A 21,719-nucleotide genomic window follows, 5' to 3' on the forward strand; every position below is an offset into this window, starting at 1 on the left:
GTGGCCTCTTGTGTGCGGGCGATGGACTTTCTTGGGGATCATGCATCCCGATATCGCTTTTTTCGCCTGGGACGCTTACATGTTGAAAGTCTACTTTGTAAAAAAGAGAACATACACCGCAGCCATGGCGGCCTTGCATTATCATGCGGAAGTACCATGGTGTTTAGCAAGCACCGAAGGTTCGATGTCTTTCTACCTCTTGAAATAAAGCTGATTGCCAAGTACAGTGCATCGGAGATTGATGTGCGACAGTTGTATTTATCTCAAAGAAACATATATTATAGAACTTATTTCTACCCCTAATGAATATGCTGGACGATATCGCACCTAATAACTGGTCTTCTTGCTCGTCGGTAGCATAACCCATCCAGATTAGGTGCCTATCATACCATAGCATATGATCTGAGAACCCCAAAAGCCGTTCCCACACCTAGCATGACTAAGTCACCCCAAGTCACTCATCTAAGCCGGTAGCTCTTTAGTTATTCTTTGGCCTCTTCCTAACGGGCCAAGATCCCAGTACATCAACCCTCTGTCTGTGATAGCCAACAATTCGTCCTCCACATCTGTAAAACGTAGTTTGAAGCAGACCGCATCTAGTGGGATAACTATCGGCCGCAGTTCGACCATTCCTGAGTCTGGGGACAGCAGCAAGGGCGGGTAATATCCGTTGGAATTTTGTTCGATGAGTGCACTGGGCTGCAGTGCCCAGATGTACAAGACATTCCAGTTAGCGACAGCAATCCGTGTGCCATGTTTCGAAGTAGCAACTTTACAACCGAGGGAATTATTCGAATCCTGAAAGCCCCAAAGTCGTGCAACTACTGTCCAGTCAAAAAAGCGTCGCCCGCGTTCAAGGTTCAGAATATGTCCACAAAGTTGAGATGAGCAGCTTGCTTCGGATTTCAACAAACATGCGACTGTCCAATCTTCCGTGCGATGAGTCGCTATTCCTAAAGCAAGGTATTTCCAGTGACATCTGGAATGCCCGTTTCCCTCCACTCGCGTTACATGTGTTCCATAAAAAGGAATGGCGATTGAGAAGCGAAGACTCAAGGAACCCGAGAACTGCACCAGCGATGAGTTCTCATATAATGTAGGCTGGACCGGGAAAGAGGTCATATTGATCCTTTGAAATGATCCATATAAAGTTTGGGCTCGGTGGTAATAGAGTATTTGGGTTGATCTATCGTTGAATGCAAGGTCTATAACGGGTCCTTTCTGACAGTTGAAACGGGGACCGGCCAACCTTGCATGGAGGTGTACGTCATCATCTTGATGCTGTTTGGTCCAGTCTACAAGGACACAAGAATCATATGCAAGATCTGTAACTTGGTCAAAATCTATCTCTCCATATTTATTAGCAGCAGAACTGGGAAACGAACCTATTGCGCTTGGCAGGTTGTGGACGCTAGATGTGCTCTGTGCATTATAAAGCACTACTTCATAGTCTTCACTTTCACGGCAATGCTGCCAGGAAATTGCAAAAGTATCTCGATTGGCAGCGGCGAGAGCCAGAGGCTCATACTCAGCATGGTCTGGGAATGTACACACGCGAACAGGATCATGGCGAGACTGGAGGGAGTAGCGAATGAGATAGATCTGCCCCCGGATATAACATTTAGATGCTTGTTTAATGAATGGGTGCTCTGAGTCTGGGCTTTCTTCAACCGTAGGTGTAAAGCGTTGTAGGACATAGAGGCCATCATCTGCATCAAAGGCTGTCCTTAGAACCTCGACTATGCCTGGCTGAAGTCGGTGTGGTTTCAAGCAAGCTTTAAGTTGAAGTTGGCCATTCTCGGTGTGAAAAAGCCGAATGTCCTCGTGGCCTTTGTAAACAAGTGCCAAGGTCTGGTGTTCTGAGGGGGCTAGCGATGATGCTTTGACATCAAGGACCAATGGCCCAAAGTGGAAATGAGTACAACTTGCGGTGAACTGGGCACCATACAGTTGCTGGGACGCGCGCCTTTGGAGCACCCGGAACAGTTGCTTTGACTCAGCACGTAGAAGATCCTCATTCAGCCCAGGTGTTTGGTACAGGTGATGCAATAGAATCTCCCGGCAGTTAGAGGCAATGTCATAGAGGGTGTGACAAGCAAAAGCTGCCTGCAGGAAGGCTGGCGTGGTTGAATATTGAAGAACAAGTTGTATCAGTTCTGTGGGGAGTTGTAGAAGCATGGCGCTGGCTTCAATGACTCGTTCAGAAGACCTCAAGTAATTGATGATGAGAGAACAAGCAGCAAATATCTCTAGTTTGAAGCTTGCTAGTGAGATCTGGCACTTGCAATGTACGAGAATCTAATGATTGTAAAGATGCAGATATGTTAGACCATTCAGTGAAAGCAGACTAATATGGCACCTAGAAATAAAGTTATGTTTCACTATCAGCACGGATGTGAGCAGGATCGAGTGGGGATTTATCGGTTTGGAAGTTAGCAGGCAGTAGCCGTTAGATATGGTTGCCTGAGCATCCAGTGACGATGGATGAGGGGAGACAGCCATCCAGAAGTTAATGATGCCTGGATATATCCAGATCCATAACACCTCTTGTGGATACAAAAACCCAGCTTGAACTCTCAGCACCAATTTGCATTTATTTTGATTACACGCCTTTGGCTTTTCAATTTCGGGGCCGAAGTCCTAAATTTGCTCCTGGGTTTCTCCTTAACCACAGCCTATTTATATCAACATGGTAAGGCAGGAACTGATCCCATGCTCTAAAAACAGTTCCTAAATTATGTACCTTTCGTTGTCATACCATCCCACCTCATAAAAACCCCTAGTTTCAACTTGAACGAGTGGGTTGCTGTCTTTCTCTGGCGTACACTGTCACAAGAGACCATAAATTCCCCATCGCCAGAGAGATACAAGTAAATGGCTAATTCATCTAGTTCCAGGATAAACCAAACAAGACTTGTTCCCTAAAGAAATAAGTAGAAAAGCAAATCGAGACGAAGTGCTCTGCCAAACACATAGGAATGCGTCTAAGTATACATGTCATATATGAAGGGAGACCAGACAAGCGTAGATGCTGACAACGGGCATAACCAATAAGACTGTCCCTGACGAGTCAAAGGTCTGACTCTTGAGTGAGGTGACAAGCTATATTACTAGTACTGTACCAAGCGATTATTTTCCATCCGAGAAACGAACCACTCTAGAACGCTCTCGTAGCACAGGACGAACTGACTCAAGTTCTGGACCATACTAGGTCGTTGTGTGCGAAAGTCAGCTACGGTTTTGGCAATGAGATCCAGTTTTCCATCGTATGAGTCGTGGTAGGAATGATCAATCATTTGTGAGCTCCGCGAGTGTGCTGTATCTTCTGCGGGTCTTCGCTTTAGCATGTCCAGCACACTATCAACAGTACAGAAGGTCCCCGTACGGCCACACCCCGCACTGCAGTGGACTAATACTGGCCTCCGCTCAGTTGTCCCTACGTCACGGCTGGGAGATGCATCTCTGACTTTATCACACTGTTCAATCAGCTTAAGTAGATGGGCAGGTTGTGAGGTGGTGCCAAAATCAGGCCAGCATGGATATTGCAACTGCGTCACTTCACGTAGCGGCTGAAATGGAAAAGCCGAATGTGACAAACCAAAATGCCGAACTATGATATAAGGTTTACCGGAATCCTCGCTTGTTTTTAATGAAGGACCGACTTGATGCGAATGTGGAGAATCTATATCGAGGTATTTCTGGGAAAAGTTGTTGACCTGAAGAGGCCCGTATTTTCCAGACTCCCAATATGGGTGACATTTAATCTGGCCTCTTTCGAACTCTGCAGTCAAAGTAACGACGAGCCTGACATCTTGTTCCCAGATTACACGCCAGAAATCCTGGAGATCTCGTAAGCCAAACTAGTATCAGGGCTGATATAAGGGTTTGCAGAGAACGAATCTCAGGCGAACCAGATGCTGAGGAATCGATGGAACTCACAGTAAATGTATCAGGTACAGGGGCTTGAGTAGCTATGTAGCGCTTATTGCCATACTCTGCTTTCATGAAGTTTGCATTTACGTAATCACATTCCCCAGGCGGCACATCCTGCAGCTTCACCCGGGAGTGATCAAAAGGATAAATGTCGTTATATCTGTTTTTTGTGCCTTTCTCGATACCTGCGACACGGAATTTCTCCGGGAAAGCATCGGCTGCTGAAGTATCGGAAGACTTGTCATAAGTCAGTGCTTGTTTCATGCGTTCTAACTCTTTCTTCTCCAGCTCTAGAAATTTCTGTGAAACGCTACGACCTTGGTCTGCTGGATCTGTCGCCTCCCGCAGCCAAGGTGGTAGTGACTGCCTCAACGATTCTGTCAGGTTCTCGGGCAGCTGAAGAGGAATTTGACCGACACCACCAAGAAGATCCATGTGCTGCCGGATGTTCCCAAAAAAGGGGATTGTGGGACGTGAGGAATCAGGCAAAGCACAACCCCCAGCAATAGGGGCAACAGATGGTAGGTCTATGTGCATTGAAGTTGGCTTCTTTGACAGTTTTGCAGGCGAACTTTGCTGTTGCAAGAGAGAGGGAAATCGGTTCGAGAATGAGTCGAACCCACCCCTAAGGATTAGCCCATCCCCATCCCATCCTTCGGTCGTGAACTTGTTCAGCACATTTGTCAAAGGCCCTGCATCCTTCATGTCAGAAGTCCCTGAATCATAGACGATGATATAACGACAATGTTTCCACCTGGCAAAGTTCATCCTGTCCACGTGATTTGTGAAAGTATTTGCCAACTTTTGTGTATCAAACGAAGGACGTTTCAATAAAGTCGTTGGTATGCAAAGATTCAACGATCCCTTGATGCTCCCTTTCGCAAAGTGCGCATATGGCCGCACATCTAACAGCATGACATCATTGGGCGAGGATTCGAGTAACTCAGCACAGCGTTCAACTGCAACGGCACGACCATTTCCAGACTTTATACTCGTAGAGGTATCAGACTGGTTAGAAATAATATCCTTTTTCGGTAAGACACGACTTAAAGAGCGTCTGTAGATCGCAGATGCTCTGCGTTCGTGAACGGATGAGCCTGCTCCTATGTGATTCGCATAATCATCGAGCACAGTCTTCGTAGGTAATAAGTGTGGTTTCGGACTAGGAATTGAAGACTGGGCATAAGAGAGCGTATCACCAGTCTTTCTAGGAGTGGTGGAACTCTCCACGCTGATAGAGAAATAATTAGGACCCGAACGTTCTGGGACTGTACTGTGAGGACTAAGGCTGGAGTTGAGCGGAGACTGGTGAGAGTCACACAACGAAAAAATTGCTGCTGAGGTAGGGTGACCTGTGATTTGTAGGTTTGGTGGCTCCTGAGGCCACGGAGAAGTAGGTGATCTCGGACCCGTCATAGCAGACATATTTCCTTCACATACACAACACGACGTTCTTTCCCTTGCTTTTTCAATAGCGCTCGGGTGCTCAAATTAGTTTAAAAGCCCGCTTGCCATCTCGAGATAAATTGAATTTCCAAATGGGAAATGCCCAGCAGCCGAGTACTTCCCTGGGGACTTCTCCAACCGAACTAATCAGCCTATAAGCAATGCACCTTAGCACCCCAAGTGCTATCACATTTAACTGGCACCGTAGCCGAATGCCGTTGATGTTTGACAGTAAAGAGCACGCTAAATTGCACAGCCAGTCTATGCGCAATAACTGGTATTCTCGATGGTCCAGCAAGTCTTAAACGGGGATCGATGGGGGACAAACGTTGGATAAGGCAGGCGATTCTCCAAAAAAAGTCAAGTCATGAGTGAATAAGACCCATCAGCACGGTAAAAAAAGATAAGGGGAATCTTAGTTTCTGAGGCTTAGTAGTCTACCTCGAACACAAGGCGACAAAACTGGGTACTGGAGGTGGATGAAGTCTGGCCACAGCGGCGGTCGTGGCTCGCGTCTCACATAAGGAGGCCCAAAAAATGATCGCACGCTCAACTTCAGGCAGAGTTCCTGAGCCAATCGAAAACCTAGAAAGAAAAAGTGGGGGAGGAGGGGTTTGGCTGATGCCAATCACCGATCCACTACCATCATTGAGCACGAAGGGGGAAACGGGTCAATAAGCGAGAAATTCCAGGTAGGGCGAATGAATGGTGAAGAAAATTGAAGGAACCAAGACGTTCTTTGGGTATGACGTATATGGTCCACGGGGGAAAGGGCCGGGAAGCGGCGAAAATGTGCAGAAAAGCCAAAACTTATGAGGCAGGAGGCCGGTCTGGATCTTCCCATCAAGGAACCTGACGAAGGAAGAAAACGCGGTGGCAATCTTATTGTTTTTCATCTTAAATCTGCTCCCGTACCTCTGTTAGTCAACTCGTAATAGTAACCAATATATTACAAAAAGCATAGGGTAGATACACATATATCTGCTTATTTTTAACTGTGCTATTTATGTAGTTAGAATTAGATCGCGTCGATCTTAGCTGACGTCATTCTTTTCCACAGTGCATAGTTGCAAGTATTATTATAGATATTCTACTCGTGGTCCTTTTACATACTTTAGCGTACTGAGACATACTCCGTTGCTAAAGCCTGTTGCAGTACAAACATCAACAGAGACCATACCAACCATCTAGTGGTTTGGGTTGACTGTCTGTTTGTTCCACATAACTAAATCAATTCGCGGATGATAAATGAAGTTGAAAATATTTGTATTTTTAAATAGTGCCACGTTTAGAGAAAGGCACCTAAAGTGGGAAAAGAAAGAGGTTCGTTCATACAGTAAAAATGTCTTCAAGGCAATTTAACCAAGTAGGTTGGTTCACTTTTGATTGTTTAGTTATGATCTCTTACAACATGGGCAGCAAGACTGGGTACGTAGCTACATTTGGTGGGGGCTTCCATTTTCAAATAATGATACGAAGTACATGGTGGAGGGCCTCTCAAACCTATTCGTACAGAGCTTCTTACGGTACTACCGAGGCTGCTGACAGGGGGATTCTATAACAGAAGTGCAAGTCTTTCTATAAATGAAATCACCAAATGAGTGGATTCGAAACAGTTCTTGTGTGTGCATACTCGACAGCTTGGTTCACAAAGGCTGTTTGGCAAGTACAAGTACAAGTGGAAGGGGAAAGGTATATAGAAAAACACGCAAGCTGATCAGCTGCAGAGCTCTCGTAATGAACAAATACTGAAACAACCAACAGGCGAGATTATCAGAATGCAAAATATATGGTATGATAGTACTTAAGTAGTTCACAGTTTCCCATCGGGTTCACCCTTAAGCCTCTGCACTCTTTTCTGCTCCCAGTTGTCCAAATCTTTTGCCATGAGCCTCTGTAGAAGTTTGTTACTGATGTGCACTTCAACAATGACAAGTTAAATGGTTTGACATACATAGTACTCTTCCCTCTCATCTCCAATTATCCGCCTCCGAGGGTTCCTTCTGATTCCCTCTTCCCCGTCTGGCCCTTTCAGCCCTAAATTCATTGCTTCCTCTTGGCTTAATTGCTGCACCTTGCGGTCGTACCGTTCATATCTCAGGGCAGCAGCAGGGGTCAAAGCAAATGACCCCGCAACGATTATCATAACAAAGGGGAATCCAAAGAGAAGAAACGGATGCTTGGGCAATCTAGCGCGGTAGGTCTCGCCGATCCGTTCCCCGAGCGAAGACGATGCTGTTGTTGCACGACGAAACGTTTTGCTTTGGAACACGGGCATTGCCGAAAGAGATATGAGAATGCAAGGCAGTCTAGGAACAAGAATATTAGGAAGTGGTGTACTACTCTGCTCTTAACTAAACCCAGATGGCGTTATTATCAAAAGGGCTTTTCTGTCTTGGTGAGCCTAAGGCAGGCTACTGTGGACTGAGCATTCGGTGAAATAGAAAGTCCGGGATAAGCTAGTTTTGGAAATATATCGCAGCAAAGCGGTCTCACAAACATCAAGTGCGAAGAAGGGGAAGACCTACAACAGAACTACCAGGCCTGATGTCCACGATTGTCTAGTGTGATCAAACAGTGAGCATCACCTTTCATACACTGCCTTTTTGTATAATCCTATACCACTTGCTTATGGATCAGAATTTATTCACCAACCCAACGCTATTTTGATCGTTAAAGGTCCTTCCCTTCCCACCATTTTCATAGCTCGATGGCATCCACAAGCTCAAATTCTTTATTTGGGGGCGGCGCGCTGGGAGCAACCACACAGTCATCGACCCTCTTCACAACAAATAATCCAATAAATGCTGTAGGGAATACGTTCACTCAGGGTCAATCAACCGGATCACTTTTTGGCGCACAGCCGCAAGCCCAGCAACAGTCTGCCCCATCTTCAAATCTCGAGCATAGCCAGGCACAGGCTAATACAACCCAATCCTCACTGCCTCCAAATCAGTCCACGCAGCCCGCTTTTTTCAACAGCCTGCTGGAGCGTGGTAAAAAACGACCACTTTCTACAATAGGGCGAAGCAGCAATTACGAAGAGCTACCCAGTCTTCAATTAGGCCTTGATGATATCCGAAGAAAAGCAAGAGAACTTGGTAATGGGGGAACAAAGGGTTCACAACATATACAGGACAGTAAGGCGTACGTATATTCATCAGACTTAATATCCCTTCCGTGGTTTTACAACATAACTAATTTTTAATCGGTAATAGTCACTATCTCCTCGCTGCATCTGGAGTTTCACCAGGGCATACTTTGCGGGATCTTAAAGCTTTAGACCCCCAAGCCTTGGTATTAGGCCCTACAAAAGAACAAGAGACTTTTGACCCCGACAATCAAAAGTTTTTGCGCAATATACAACAACGCGGCCGCCATGCAATGATTGCGGAGAGCCTCACTCGTATTCATAGAGATTTCGATATATTCTTGGAGGAAAAGGTCGACCTAGATTGGGAAGAGCAACGTCGGAGAATTTTTCAGCATTTTGGTCTGGCACAGAAGGATGACAATACCGGTGATGGAAGAGGCGCATTCGGCCATTCTGTGCGACAGTCAAAACAATATGGTGCCACATCAAGCTATACCGCCCCAGGCGTCACCCATAGGAGTGTCTTTGGGCGCTCTGGTATGGAGAAGTCAGTTATTGGTGTACCCAGCACTAGAACGGCGAGTCATAGATTCTTTGACGCCCCAATGGAACGAAGTGACGCATCCAGCACTCAGTCTTCAGATCTTCATTTCTTACGGGAAAAGATGAGCCGCTATGCGGATAAGGTTCAATTGCTGAACTCTGCTAGACTCCAAGCACATACTTTCCCTGTCCTCCACGAATTTTCTGAAGTTGAAAGCCATGTTGGTGGCGATGTAAGTTGACTTGATTGAAAGTTTTATTCTGAGCTGACGGCATAAGGTTCCCCGGCAACTCTTTGACGCTTACCATGCGCTGATAAGCATTGTTCAAGAAACTCCAAATATTGTAAACACGTCAGATCCGGGTGCATTGAAGGAACGCCAATTTTCTGAAGATTACCTGGATGAAGCGCCAGGCTCGCGACGTGCTATTAGCTTGAGAAAGAGGATTGTGGATGGGTCCAGAACGTTTCTTGAGAATCTATTCTACAATGAGGTTGAAAATGTGATTGCTAAAAACCCTCGAGAAGCGCAGCTTGGTGGAATACCGACTGTGATCAATAAAATTCGCGCCTATATCCGACTTAGAGCGGCGAGGAAGGATCTCGCTCCTGATGGGACAGAGCTGCAAATGGTTGGTCAGGATTATTGCTGGATCCTCATATTCTATCTTCTCCGATGTGGATTCATTACTGAGGCGGCAGAATATGTTAGCCAAGACCCTGGGTTCCGGTCATTGGATCATAAATTCGTGACTTATATGACAACTTACGCGCAGAATAGACGTTTACCAAGGGATCTACAACAAAAAATCAACGGTGAATATCAACAACGATCGCGCAATGCTCCTGATAATACTGTTGATCCTTATCGGATGGCTTGTTACAAGATTATCGGACGCTGTGACCTCAGTCGCAGACGCTTGGAAGGTGTAAACCAAAGTGTCGAAGACTGGATGTGGTTGCAGTTCAACTTAGCTAGGGAAGATGATCGTACTGAAGAGGTTGCAGGAGATGTTTTTGGCCTGGAGGATATCCAGACAGATATCGCTGAAATCGGGCAGCGAGTTTTCGGGAAGGGCCAAGAGGGACCTGGCGGCTATGGAACTTTCTTTCTCCTACAAATCCTGGGAGGAATGTTTGAGCAAGCCGTCTCCTACCTCAGTTCTTACGCTCCAGTCAGCGCTGTGCACTTTGCAATTGCTTTGGCCTACTACGGCCTTCTGCGCGTATCTGATTTTTATGCTTCGGGTGAAGAAATCAGTAAGTAACACTAGTTCTTAGCTTTTTTTCTGCCTTGACTTTATATGGATACGCTAACAGAAATAGTATCATTCACTGTGAAACAATATCCACAGATCAATTTCGGCTATCTCGTCATACAATACACGAAGGAATTCCGTACGGGGTTGGTGGAGGCAGCGATTGATTACTTCTCCTTGCTTTGCCTTAACGCTGACCTTCCAGGCTCCCTGGGCAAGTCACAAGCCTCAGTGTGTCACGAGGCATTGCGCGAATATATCTTGGAAACCCGGGAATTCGCCAGGTTGTTGGGAGATGTACGTTCCGATGGAACCAGAATCAAGGGACTAATTGAACAACGGATTGGCTTGATCAAGTTGGTAGATCAAGAGGAGTTTTTGAAAACAATAACTGTACAAGCGGCAGCTGTGGCCGACGACAAGGGCTTAATCACGGATGCCGTCCTATTGTACCATCTCGCTGAAGATTACGACCGCGTCATTGATATCATCAACAGAGCACTATCTGATTCTGTAGCTGTCGAATTGGGCGGCCCTTCCTTGAAACTGCAGCCATTACAACCACGGACAAAACGGCAAGATGCTCAAGTCTCAGAGCAGGAGGCTCTTAGGGACCCTGGTAGTAGCCTCAGCTTGACAGCAGTGGAAGACCCAGTGGCTCTGGCAAGAAACATTATCAGCATTTACAACATGAATGCCCTATATTACCAGCGAATCCGCCCTGTCAATCGTGACGCATGTGGTTTGTTGCTTCAAATGATGGAGCCAAAGCTGAAGTTGAAGCAGGAAAATGGACCCCAGCCCTGGATGTAAGTATCATCATCCATAACAAAGTGAAGGACTCATGCTCTTCTACTTTCTTTCCTTTCCCTCTTGGCTTCTGTCTCTAACAGTGTTTGTTTGCAGGCCATCAATGCCCTGAACATCCTTCCTCTTCGGGCTAGAGGCTCAGTACCCTATATCCGAAGCGCAGCTCAAGCATTCTCGTCCTTCCCCACGATGATCTCTCGCAATATTGGGCATGTGGTAATGTGGAGCATCACATGTATTGGCCATGAAAGAGAACGACTGAACTCTGGGACATACGAAAATCAAATCAGACAAAGCCTAGCTGATGAGTTACTGGTAATGGCCAAAGATCTGATGATCTTTTCTGGTATGGTGAAGTATAAATTGCCACCCAGAGTCTATGAGACGCTCGCCCGTGCTGGCGCAGAAATCGGGGCATATTGAATGTTATTCTACTAGGTAGTTGCTATGGAGTGTATGCTTGATGTTACCTAACTTACTACTACCAGTCCTCGTACAAGCTATAGGCCGATTGATCAGAACTTTGATTGGTGCAAATTGTAGGTATGTAGTGTTGGTGCCCGCAGCTAGTATATAGGCATCTACCTGATGTACCGGTAAACCCATGGGCGGACTTTTTCCGCGCCGGAGGTAAAGGTTGCGCCAAGGATTCTTTGAGCGGATAGGTCAAGGCGATGCAGACCGACACCTAACATTTAACATAGAGAATCGCTGAACGGGGCAATTGCAAACTAAGAAACATCGAGTCTACCCATACTTCTCCAATCCCTAAACCTACCACCGATGTATGTATCTATACCATCGATTTATCATGAAGTGAAATCATTGCCAACCGATGTGGGGCCCTCCAAACCGAGGTTTTGTACTCCGTACATGCATCTCAGAACAGTCTTTGACTACTAGGAGCCAATTTCTAAGCACCCGACATGGGCCATGACCATTCGGACGTGTCAAACACGAGTACGAAGTCATTATCCTCTGAATCTGATGTATATCCTTTACACAATGAAACTACGGCACCGGCAACGCCTACCCTAGACTCAATATCGGAGAAATCGATGGAGGCGAGCAATCATCACCACACCGCAACGCACAATCCCGATAGTCAAACAAGCTCACTAGATTCTGGGAGTAGCCCAAGGTCCCGCGCTACTTTAAGTCTTCATGAATCTGTGGCAGCTGAGAATGAGGCTATTTTGCAAGACGCTGGACCAAGTGAATCGAATGACAACTGTGCCAATGCTGGCAACTTGGAGCACGTGGGCACTCCAGTTAATTACAACCTTATAAATAACCCGCCAAACCTCGCAAGAATACGACAAGTAATGTTTGAATGCAAAGATCCAATTGAGATTAGCCTCGAAGAATTTGAAACATATTGGCCATACATCGATAATGTGTGGGTTAAGCAAAGGTCCAACTCCAGTAAAGAAGGTCACTGCACAACGGACTACTATATGTGTCGTCTACGACGCCCAACGCACCGCACGTCCGAGACTCGGCCTCTACCGGAGGGTAAGCGTCCTCGGAAAAAGAGGGTACGTGAGGGTGGTATCTGCAACTTCCAGATTAAAGTTGTGCGCTTCGAGGGAGCCTATTCAACGGTGACTATCGCAAGGACACCCGGAAGCAGCCCTATACACTCGCATGACCTTGATTACATTGACCGGGTGAAGCGAAATTCGGGGCTTATGGAATTTGCCCGCAAGGAGGCCATTAAGGGGTACTTACCTTCGTCTATATATACGAAGTTCCAGGAAGAACCTGAAAAGCTTATCGAAGCAGGGGGGAAATTCTGTACTGTCACGGACGTTCGCAATGTCTCTGCGAAATGGAGAATACAAAACCCGGAAGTTAAGCTCATACCTCACGATGGGTATGAATATCAGAAGGGCCATGGCATTGTGAGGATAAGGGTTACTAATGGTGACTGTAAAGCATCTACTAATCCACCGCCACCAAAGACGTATTTGGATTCACCCCTACCGCCAGATACGCTCTTGTTCCCTCAGTTTCCTTTAGATTTTCTTGAGCCTTATCTCCCAAGATACGACGAGAGACGCCAGTTTCCACACGTTACTTTGTCGTATGCATCCTCCATGGACTCCAAAATATCTCTGCTCCCAGGAATGCAGACAGTACTTTCTGGGCCGGAGGCAAAACTGATGACGCATTACCTAAGATCACGCCATGATGCTATTTTGATAGGTGTCGGGACTGTGTTGGCTGATAACCCAGGCTTGAACTGTAGGCTGGAGGGTGCAGGAGGATTTGGTGGTCTTGGACGAATGTGGCAACCACGGCCGGTCATAATCGATCCAACAGGGCGATGGCCCGTTCATCCTGGATGCAGAATGCTGCGGACAGCGGTCGAAGGGAAAGGCAAGGCACCATGTGGTTGTGTCGCCAGGGGCCCAAATCCACCCCCAGAAATTGATGATGCTGAAAGGGTACGGAGGCGACTTTCTCCGAATTGTGGAGTATAATCAAAATTGGCGTTTGCGCTGGGAAGCCATTCTACGCGCCTTAGCGTCGGAGGGGGTCAAAAGTGTGATGATTGAAGGTGGTGGGACTGTGCTGAGCGAGCTGTTGAATCCCGAATACACGGAATTCATTGACTCTATCATTGTAACAGTTGCGCCGACATATCTGGGCAGTGGTGGGGTGCCAGTAAGTCCAGATTCAAAACGTGATGAACAGGGAAAGCCCAATGCCGCCCTCAACCCAAGAGAGGTGAAATGGATGCCGCTCGGGCAAAATGTTATAATGTGTGGAAGAATCCGTGATCCAGACTAGTGAATCCAATACTCACAGCCCGGGGTCGTGACACCTATGGACCTATGTCTACATGCTTGCATGGAATCAACCTAAAGACTTACCTCGAGAGTTAATCCAACTACTGGCTACCTATATTCAACCGTCTAGAGCGATTATACATGAACAGATGTTGGGAATAGGGTTTCAACCTCGTGTGATTAGTGAACATGATACTAATGATCAACTGGGCTTGTAGGAACCCATCAGCTACGCATAATCTTCCATGAAACTTGCTATCAATATACAGATGAGACCACACTCCAAGCTTACATAGACTACTTAATAGTTCATTGAGGACTACTCTCGTCTATATAAGTACATACTACTAGATACAATATTCCTGCTAGGGAAGCCCCCAATGTGTAGACGGTTAAATTGGGCTAGGTCAATGAAGCAGGGATTCTAGTTGGATGTGGCAAATTATATGTAAGCCTGGGAGTGCATGCTAGGTACCGTACTGAGAAAAATATTATTAGGACGACTGAAAATCACCAATCCAGATGTTCGCTGGCTGGAATTCGAGAGCTAGTGCAGAGCCGTGAGACTGACTGACTGTATATATCTCGTAGAAAGTTGTCACTGCCTAGAAACCCAAGAAGCAAATGGTAGAGTCTGGGCGTGTAGAAAAAGAGAATATCTTAGTCTTAGCGTGGCCCTTATGTAAACCTCGAACTACCTTTTAATTTAGTACATAGAGTCTAGTATGGTACACTATAGCAACTGAGTACTTTACAGAGAGGTATTACCATGTATCCTTTATGTATGTTCTTCTTGCGTTGCTTGTGTGGGTTGAGAAAGACAGTTACATACAGTCTATCTGAAAAAGTAGTCATTTTTGGACCTGTACTTCTGAAAACCCTATCTGCCGGGTAGCCGATAGCTCAATGGCGATGAAACTTGTACATTGGTGGTAGAGATATTCCCTATTGCAATCTATTAATAAGGTGGGTTTTTGAACTAGCCAAGATCTACTGTGTAGTAGTTCTACTATCTATATTTAAATAGTGCAGGGGAAATATAAATTACTCTAATTCTGTAACATCATTTTACTACATTGAACTTTAAACTACTACAAAATCCAACATATCCTACAAAGAACATAGTATATTGCAATAGTTAAACATGACGACGCCTCTCTCTCTCTCCCCTCTCTCTTCTAGGTTTTTCTAGTGTATCCATATAGAAAAAGAAAAAGAAAAAGAAAAAGAAAAAGAAAAAGAAAGAAGAAGAAAAGAAAGAAGAAGAAGAAGAAGAAGAAGAAGAAGAAGAAGAAGAAGAAGGTATATATATACAATTACCTCCGGAGTACTATTGCTCAACTTCATTCAGGAGTCTACTAAACTCAGAGTAAAATCAAATTCACTGCGTAGACCATCATTAAATGTGAACACTGCCCTTACCATATAAATGGTATGGTATGTAAGTAGCTGTAACTAATACGTAGATGACCGTGCTAGTCGTACATACTTGACATAGTAATAGTATTCGTATCATATACACGGACATATACATATCTCTCTGATATTCCTTAGGTTTTTTTTACTTCCAAGAGGAGGGAAGACGAGAAGGAAAAATGGAGTAGAGCAAAGAACATATGGGTATCAGTTCATCGAGGACAATAAAGGGTCAAAGGGTAACAACCTGCTTGAACCTTTGAACTGCTCCCCCAACTGTACATAGTTAAGAATTCAGGCTACGTACTGTGCTCCGTAGTATGTATAAGTTAATGGATCTCAATGGCCAACCCCACAACCAACGAATTGAGAACCGACCTAAATCCTTCATTAGTGGTGTGGCTCAGAAAAATATTTCCCGATCATCGGAATATCGACAACTTGGGTTTAGCGCATAGATGGCATTTTTCTATTATTTCTTTTTACCTTAAACAACAACAACAACAACAACAACAGTAAACTTGGGGTCTTGTCGCGTTTCTATTTTTCTTAGTGTCGGCTCTACTTTTCCAGTATACTTTACCTTCCTTCCCCCCCCCCAACCCCCAAATAAGATATTTCCTCCTCATTCGCCATCTTATTCCCTTGGTTATATATTCTCCTTTCTTTCCCCTTGCATATTTACCTACTTTCCTCACCTAAACTCAAAGGATGCCGCCTAAAAAGAGCGCGTCCAAGGCTTCTGCGAAGCCACCCAAAAGCACCACAACTACAAATAGGGTTCCTTCCACAAGAACTCCAGCAAAGGAACGGCCTACGAAAACCAGCGCAGCCAAGTCTAAAGGCAGCGATGCGCGCACAAAGACTACCACAAAAGCTGCCCGCGCAGCACCCCCAAAACGTAAAGCCGAAGCTGTTGAGGAGCCTATTCGCGAAACCAAAAAGGCACGCGTTGTTGAACCTCGTGTTACAAAGCAAAAGCCGAAAGTGGTCATCAACCATGCACCGACAACCCGACTTAACGTTTACGTTTGTGGCGAAGGCAGCTCAGGCGAACTTGGTCTTGGGCCGGAAAGGACTGCTGTTGATGTAAAGCGGCCGCGCCTCAATCCTTACCTGTCAGCAGATAAGGTTGGTGTAGTACAGGTCGCTGTTGGTGGTATGCACTGCGTCGCTCTTACCCACGATAACAAGATCCTTACCTGGGGCGTGAATGACCAAGGTGCGCTTGGAAGGGATACTACATGGGATGGAGGCTACAAGGAGGTTGAGGATAATAAGAGTGATGCCGATTCAGACTCAGATGATGACCCGGCTCTCAACCCATACGAGTCGACCCCAACTGCTATTCCTTCTGATACTTTCCCCGAAAGTACTGTTTTCGTTGAAGTCGCTGCTGGGGATAGCTCGAGTTTCGCCCTCACAGATGATGGCCAAGTATACGGCTGGGGCACGTTTAGAGTAAGTTCTTCGCTCATTTCTATAGGCCTTAGCTGACATGAAGCTTAGAGTAACGATGGCATTTTGGGGTTTGATAGTACTCATACAGTTCAAACGATCCCAACACTAATATCCTCACTGAAAAAAATAAAACATCTAGTATGCGGCGATAACCATGCCCTCGCCTTGAATGAGAAGGGTGCTGTTTTCTCCTGGGGATCTGGTCAACAGAACCAGTTGGGACGTCGCATTATCGAGCGGAATAGATTGAACGGCCTCCAACCACGTGAATTTGGCCTGCCCAAGAATATTATACATATCGGGAGTGGCGCCTTCCATTCTTTTGCTGTCCATCAATCCGGGAAAGTTTATGCTTGGGGCCTGAATAGTTTTGGTGAGACAGGTATTCAGGCGGGTGCTGGGGATGACGAGGCTGCTATTGTTCATCCTACTATTGTGGACTCATTGTCAGGGAAAAATATTAGTCAAGTTTGTGGCGGTGCTCATCACTCGATTGCTGTTGCTGATGGCGAGCAATGCCTCGTATGGGGTCGGTTAGATGGTTTCCAGACAGGTTTGAAAGTTGATACACTTGCTGAGGAGGCTGTTATCAAAGATGAACGTGGGCGACCCCGGATCCTGATCGAACCTACCCCTGTTCCAGGAATTAAAGCAAGCACTGTGGCAGCTGGATCTGATCATTCAATTGCCATTGATACCGATGGCCGTCCTTGGTCTTGGGGCTTCTCCGCTACCTATCAAACAGGTCAAGGCACTTCGGATGATATTGAGGTGGCAACCATTGTCGAGAACACCGCTGTTCGTGGCAAAAAGCTAAATTGGGCCGGCGCGGGTGGACAGTTTTCAGTATTCACTGAGCCAGTGGTCGTGTGAAATAGTCAATTGTGCCGCTAGCACCAGACAGGAACTAAACATCTACATATTGCGTCATACGTAGTATATAGGGATATTTGGGAGCTTTGGCGTCTTGCGCAACCAACTTTTCCTCTATATCTTCGTTTATCCCGTCCTCCCTCCCCCTCCCAGCCGAACTCTTTGGTGCCCTCTTTTTCAAGTTGTGTCTAATAAGCTGTCTACTACTGTCAAATGTCAAGTTCTTTATATTCTTTTATTAGGTACTTGTAGCATGTTAAGAATTGTGGCCTATCCTATGTGCGCATTAAATTTACCAGCTCCATGACACGCAGCGCTATTCCTAGATAGAGATTCAATATTGCTAGGATCTTGTGCGGTTTATTGCTTGACAATGATTGTAGAACGGCGTAGCTCATGTCGGAGTTAAGATATTTAATTCTTCCATGGCTTCGAATCCATCACCGTCGGCGTCCAAATCAGCCAGGGTCAAGGAATTCTTAGTTGTAGCATCATCATACTGCTGCTCTCTCAAAAGGGTTTCCAATTCGTCATCATCCTCAGGAACGTCTCGTGCGATCGCGCGGTGAGTATTGTCATCATCAAGTATGAATAATCCGTGAGCAGGGACATCTGATTTTTCGGCCGACGGTTCCTTATCAACTTTGCTATGGCCAACGCTATGAGATGAAGATATATAAGCATCCATAGCATGATGACTTCTAGTGGTTATCGCAATCGGCAAGTTCGATCGACCTGCTTGTAGATCTTGTGTTGTATCATCTATGTGGACCTTTGGTTTCTCCTCTTCTATCCACTCTCTGCGCATAGCCTGTAGACGTTTATGATGACCGAGTTTTTCGATAATAGTTAGTCCATCAGCGAACTTTGCACGAGGGAAGAGATCATCAAGCCACAACTGATAGAACTGTAATAAGCGTGCCGCATCAGAAAACTAGTAGTAAGAATATCAGCCCCTGAAAGTATGACAGCAAGAGCTGATAAGTATCAAACCTCATGTCCCTTTCCTTTGAATTTCAACTTCTGTTTGGCTGTGCGGCGTAGCCTAGGTATACCAGCTTGGGACAGCAACCTTATAGTAGAGTGAGGTTAGATCACTTCTGGTTGCCATCATTAACCGAGTGGCTCAACTCACCGTGCTTCATCTAGTTTAGCAACGGGCTGTCGTTTTCTAGTAACCTTGACTTCCTCATCAAGTCCAAGACCTAACCCGGTATCGCCGGGTATAGTGGACGGCCTGGGTGCATTTATGCTTGACTCGGTTGGGGTGTGCTGCAGTATCTCATCCAAACCGACATCGTAGTCAAAGAGATCGTTCGCAGTTTGCGACGGTAAGCCCTGTTGTATATCCAAATGACCTTCTTGTTCCATTGTCTAAGTTTAGTGGAGACAATTGTCTTTTCAATGGAGGACGTAGTAGGCATCCGGACGTGTTCACCAAATGGCCGGGCTGTACAACAGGTGTCTAGGCTCTACCGTATGTAGCTATGTGAACAATACTGTACGGTACAAAGGGTATTGAAAATAACACCTTCATAGATGGTTCGCCCCAATGGCGGTCTTTGATTAATAAGCCAAAACAGTACCTTACTAGTCTCCAGCCGGAAAGGTTCCACTCTTGGCACAACTTGTGCTCTCCGAGTTCACTTCCGTCGCAACGAAAGCCGTCTTTAACAGTACGACCACTACAAACTTGCTTCAGACTCGACTTGGTCACAATGGCCACTGATCCCAAGACAGTTCTTGCCCCCCTAAACGGGCTAATTCCGACTATCCGGTGCGAGAGACCCCTCAACTTAGGATGAATGAACGATTGCTAACTACGGTTTGCAGTTGATTGATTCCGACCCGTATGGATTGCTGAAATCATAGAATTATTAACAAGTGCTCACTGCTTCCAGGCACCTGAAACGAGTTTTTGGGTATGCGAGACCTTCCGATTATGCTTTTGCTGGTGGAGCAGCTGCCGCATCGCCACTAGCATTCTGGGCTATGGAAAGGGTAAGCCCATCTCATGTTGGGAGAGGAGGCTTCGCCCCTGTGATGCGGCTAGCAACAGCAATCGGCCTTATTGGAGGTCTCCATGTGCTCTACCAAAGATCTTGCAGTATGTCAATTGCCACGTTCATTTACGGTGAGAAGCATTGGCTTACATGACTATCAGATCGCTTCTATGGTTTCACCGAGAATTCGAGAGAGGTTGAGATGGATACAAGAGAGATGGTTGACAAGGTCAAGAGAGGTGAATCTCTGTATGGCACCTCCAAGGTGTCTGCTTATCTGCAAGGAGTTGCAGCCAGGAACTCGCGATATTCAGAGTTATTCATTCATGTTCTTCCCTGGTTCAACATTGTAAACCATGATCAGGTCGGACTCTTCCCCTTTCCTGATCTGCCGCCTGCCTTTTATTCACGGGCTAACTTCTATAAAGCATGGTGTGGACACAGCTAAGTACTATCAGCAAGCTGAGCGTGAGCTCGAAGCGGAACGTTTGGCGAAGGCTGGTTCTGCGTGAAAATATCATTGGTATGGATAATCAAGTTGAGCCGTAACTTGCGCGGTCTGGTATATTTATTTATAGGTTTGGTGGATAACACAAGCATACGAGAACGTTCTCATTTTACCTCTTGACCATGGCCCTCCTAAGCTACATGGTAGCGATGGTTTTTTCACTAGCGCTGGTGGCATTCCTATAGTGACTTCGCTGGTGTTCGAGTTGCTGCCTCCTAAGGCGGTAAGGTTGTAGCTCTTAGGTTATCCTCAAAATCTTGTATTTAGCTCTCTGCTTTTCTTGGGGCGAGGTTTGGGTGCTACCATATAGTCAATAAATGCTCCGAGTCCTTGATAATGGCAGATGATCACTTACCTTTCTCGTTCTCTTGAATATAAAACCTGCGAAGTAGCATTACGGCCTCCTTACTAAACAACCCACCATACACTGGGTAAGGTGGGTCTATTGAGAAACTAATGTGTGTTAGGATTTCAGGAGAGTCAAGACTGGAGAGTAACGAACTCGGTGTGTAGTGAGAGAATGCTTCCCGTGCCTCCAAAACGTTCATTACCGCAGCCAAAATACACTGCCTGTATTCGGTACTGCCTCAAAGCAGAAGCACACATAACGCAGGGTTCGACCGTGACATAGAGCTTTGTTGAACGAAGTAAGGATTTGGGGTGACTTTGGAGCATCTGCTCGATCGCAATAAACTCAGCGTGTTTTGTACCCTGATGAAATAAGTCAGGGCACTTAATTTTCTACAACTGACTTTCACAATAATGCTGGAAGACGTGTCTCCTTATGGTTGCAAAGAAAGGTGAGGTTCGCTTTGCTAGTACAGTGCACGCTCAAATTCGCTTTCTCGCACAGATACAATTCCATGAGAGTTGGGCAACATACATTCATTGACCTATTTGTGTCGTTCATTCCAGAACCGACTATTTGGTTGTCATATACTAAGACACACCCGACTGGAGTTTCGCCTGTCTCAAGAGCTTTTTCTCCCTAAACAATGTGAGCTCTCTTGATTTGCTTAATATCATGTATAAATCCCAGGCCGGAATTACCATCAATAAAGCTTGCTTCATAAAGTAAGCGTGTCTTGAGTCTTCCTCCATAGCCGGCAGATTATTATTCGCCTTTAGACTCGATGAAGCGGGTTTTCAAAGTTGTCGTGAGTACCTGAGATCCCAACTCACGAGCACCTGATTTAATAATTTTTGCTCTAGCAACTGGAATAATATATTGATTCAATATTTATCGTACAGGACCGTTCCCTGATAGACAACGTCAGTCTAAGCGAACATATACAAAATATCAATTAATGTATGGTTAACATTGTCAACGATGTGACTCTAACCTATTTCCAGGATAACATTGAGAAATTCTGTACCTTCTTGTACTCGAAGTTGCTTTCGAGGTAGATCAGTATATAGAAGGAGGCGTAAGTGCACCATGCATCGACGTTAAGAGGTCCGTTCCAAGGTTGTCAGGAATTTTTTGCAATACATGTATTACAGATTAAATACAATGATCGTAAGTTGCAGCTCAGATGTCGGGTCGCACCTGGAGCACGACCCGTGAAGCTCGTTCC

The 21,719-nt window shown here is 45.8% G+C and overlaps 8 protein-coding genes across 8 annotated transcripts; 4 read left to right on the forward strand and 4 right to left on the reverse strand.

Moving 5' to 3' along the window:
* Nucleotides 1-462: 462 nt before the first annotated feature.
* On the reverse strand, nucleotides 463-5,358 carry ptpA (putative protein tyrosine phosphatase (Pyp1); the record flags this gene model as incomplete). Its single annotated transcript, XM_015550644.1, has 2 exons — nucleotides 463-2,298; nucleotides 3,940-5,358. 2 exons carry the CDS (start codon nucleotides 5,356-5,358, stop codon nucleotides 463-465), a joined length of 3,255 nt encoding a protein of 1,084 aa, XP_015406697.1.
* A 1,834-nt stretch (nucleotides 5,359-7,192) lies between these two features.
* ANOM_005388 (cytochrome c oxidase assembly protein COX16) lies at nucleotides 7,193-7,657 on the reverse strand (the record flags this gene model as incomplete). The annotated part of the gene is made up of 2 exons (XM_015550645.1): nucleotides 7,193-7,273; nucleotides 7,334-7,657. 2 exons carry the CDS (start codon nucleotides 7,655-7,657, stop codon nucleotides 7,193-7,195), a joined length of 405 nt encoding a protein of 134 aa, XP_015406696.1.
* Nucleotides 7,658-8,089: 432 nt separating this feature from the next.
* nic96 (linker nucleoporin NIC96) lies at nucleotides 8,090-11,509 on the forward strand (the record flags this gene model as incomplete). The annotated part of the gene is made up of 5 exons (XM_015550646.1): nucleotides 8,090-8,526; nucleotides 8,598-9,249; nucleotides 9,296-10,277; nucleotides 10,344-11,085; nucleotides 11,170-11,509. The coding sequence occupies 5 exons, from the start codon at nucleotides 8,090-8,092 to the stop codon at nucleotides 11,507-11,509; spliced, it is 3,153 nt and encodes a 1,050-aa protein (XP_015406695.1).
* Nucleotides 11,510-12,012: 503 nt separating this feature from the next.
* Nucleotides 12,013-13,882, forward strand: ANOM_005390 (RibD family protein; the record flags this gene model as incomplete). The annotated part of the gene is made up of 3 exons (XM_015550647.1): nucleotides 12,013-12,990; nucleotides 13,051-13,333; nucleotides 13,536-13,882. 3 exons carry the CDS (start codon nucleotides 12,013-12,015, stop codon nucleotides 13,880-13,882), a joined length of 1,608 nt encoding a protein of 535 aa, XP_015406690.1.
* A 2,126-nt stretch (nucleotides 13,883-16,008) lies between these two features.
* On the forward strand, nucleotides 16,009-17,631 carry ANOM_005391 (Ran exchange factor Prp20/Pim1; the record flags this gene model as incomplete). Its single annotated transcript, XM_015550648.1, has 2 exons — nucleotides 16,009-16,758; nucleotides 16,807-17,631. 2 exons carry the CDS (start codon nucleotides 16,009-16,011, stop codon nucleotides 17,629-17,631), a joined length of 1,575 nt encoding a protein of 524 aa, XP_015406691.1.
* Nucleotides 17,632-18,025: 394 nt separating this feature from the next.
* ANOM_005392 (Chromosome segregation in meiosis protein 3) lies at nucleotides 18,026-19,002 on the reverse strand (the record flags this gene model as incomplete). The annotated part of the gene is made up of 3 exons (XM_015550649.1): nucleotides 18,026-18,565; nucleotides 18,625-18,703; nucleotides 18,767-19,002. 3 exons carry the CDS (start codon nucleotides 19,000-19,002, stop codon nucleotides 18,026-18,028), a joined length of 855 nt encoding a protein of 284 aa, XP_015406692.1.
* A 301-nt stretch (nucleotides 19,003-19,303) lies between these two features.
* ANOM_005393 (putative NADH-ubiquinone oxidoreductase 21 kDa subunit) lies at nucleotides 19,304-20,322 on the forward strand (the record flags this gene model as incomplete). The annotated part of the gene is made up of 5 exons (XM_015550650.1): nucleotides 19,304-19,408; nucleotides 19,465-19,481; nucleotides 19,533-19,738; nucleotides 19,796-19,998; nucleotides 20,063-20,322. Coding segments are annotated over 4 exons (510 nt in total), but the record flags the coding sequence as incomplete, so codon positions are not given.
* Nucleotides 20,323-20,354: 32 nt separating this feature from the next.
* ANOM_005394 (cytidine and deoxycytidylate deaminase zinc-binding domain protein) lies at nucleotides 20,355-21,263 on the reverse strand (the record flags this gene model as incomplete). The annotated part of the gene is made up of 4 exons (XM_015550651.1): nucleotides 20,355-20,441; nucleotides 20,498-20,595; nucleotides 20,645-20,883; nucleotides 21,193-21,263. Coding segments are annotated over 4 exons (447 nt in total), but the record flags the coding sequence as incomplete, so codon positions are not given.
* Between the last annotated feature and the right edge of the window lie 456 nt (nucleotides 21,264-21,719).

This window comes from Aspergillus nomiae (genome assembly GCF_001204775.2).
Source record: "Aspergillus nomiae NRRL 13137 chromosome Unknown contig00142, whole genome shotgun sequence".
NCBI classification, from domain to species: domain Eukaryota; kingdom Fungi; phylum Ascomycota; class Eurotiomycetes; order Eurotiales; family Aspergillaceae; genus Aspergillus; species Aspergillus nomiae.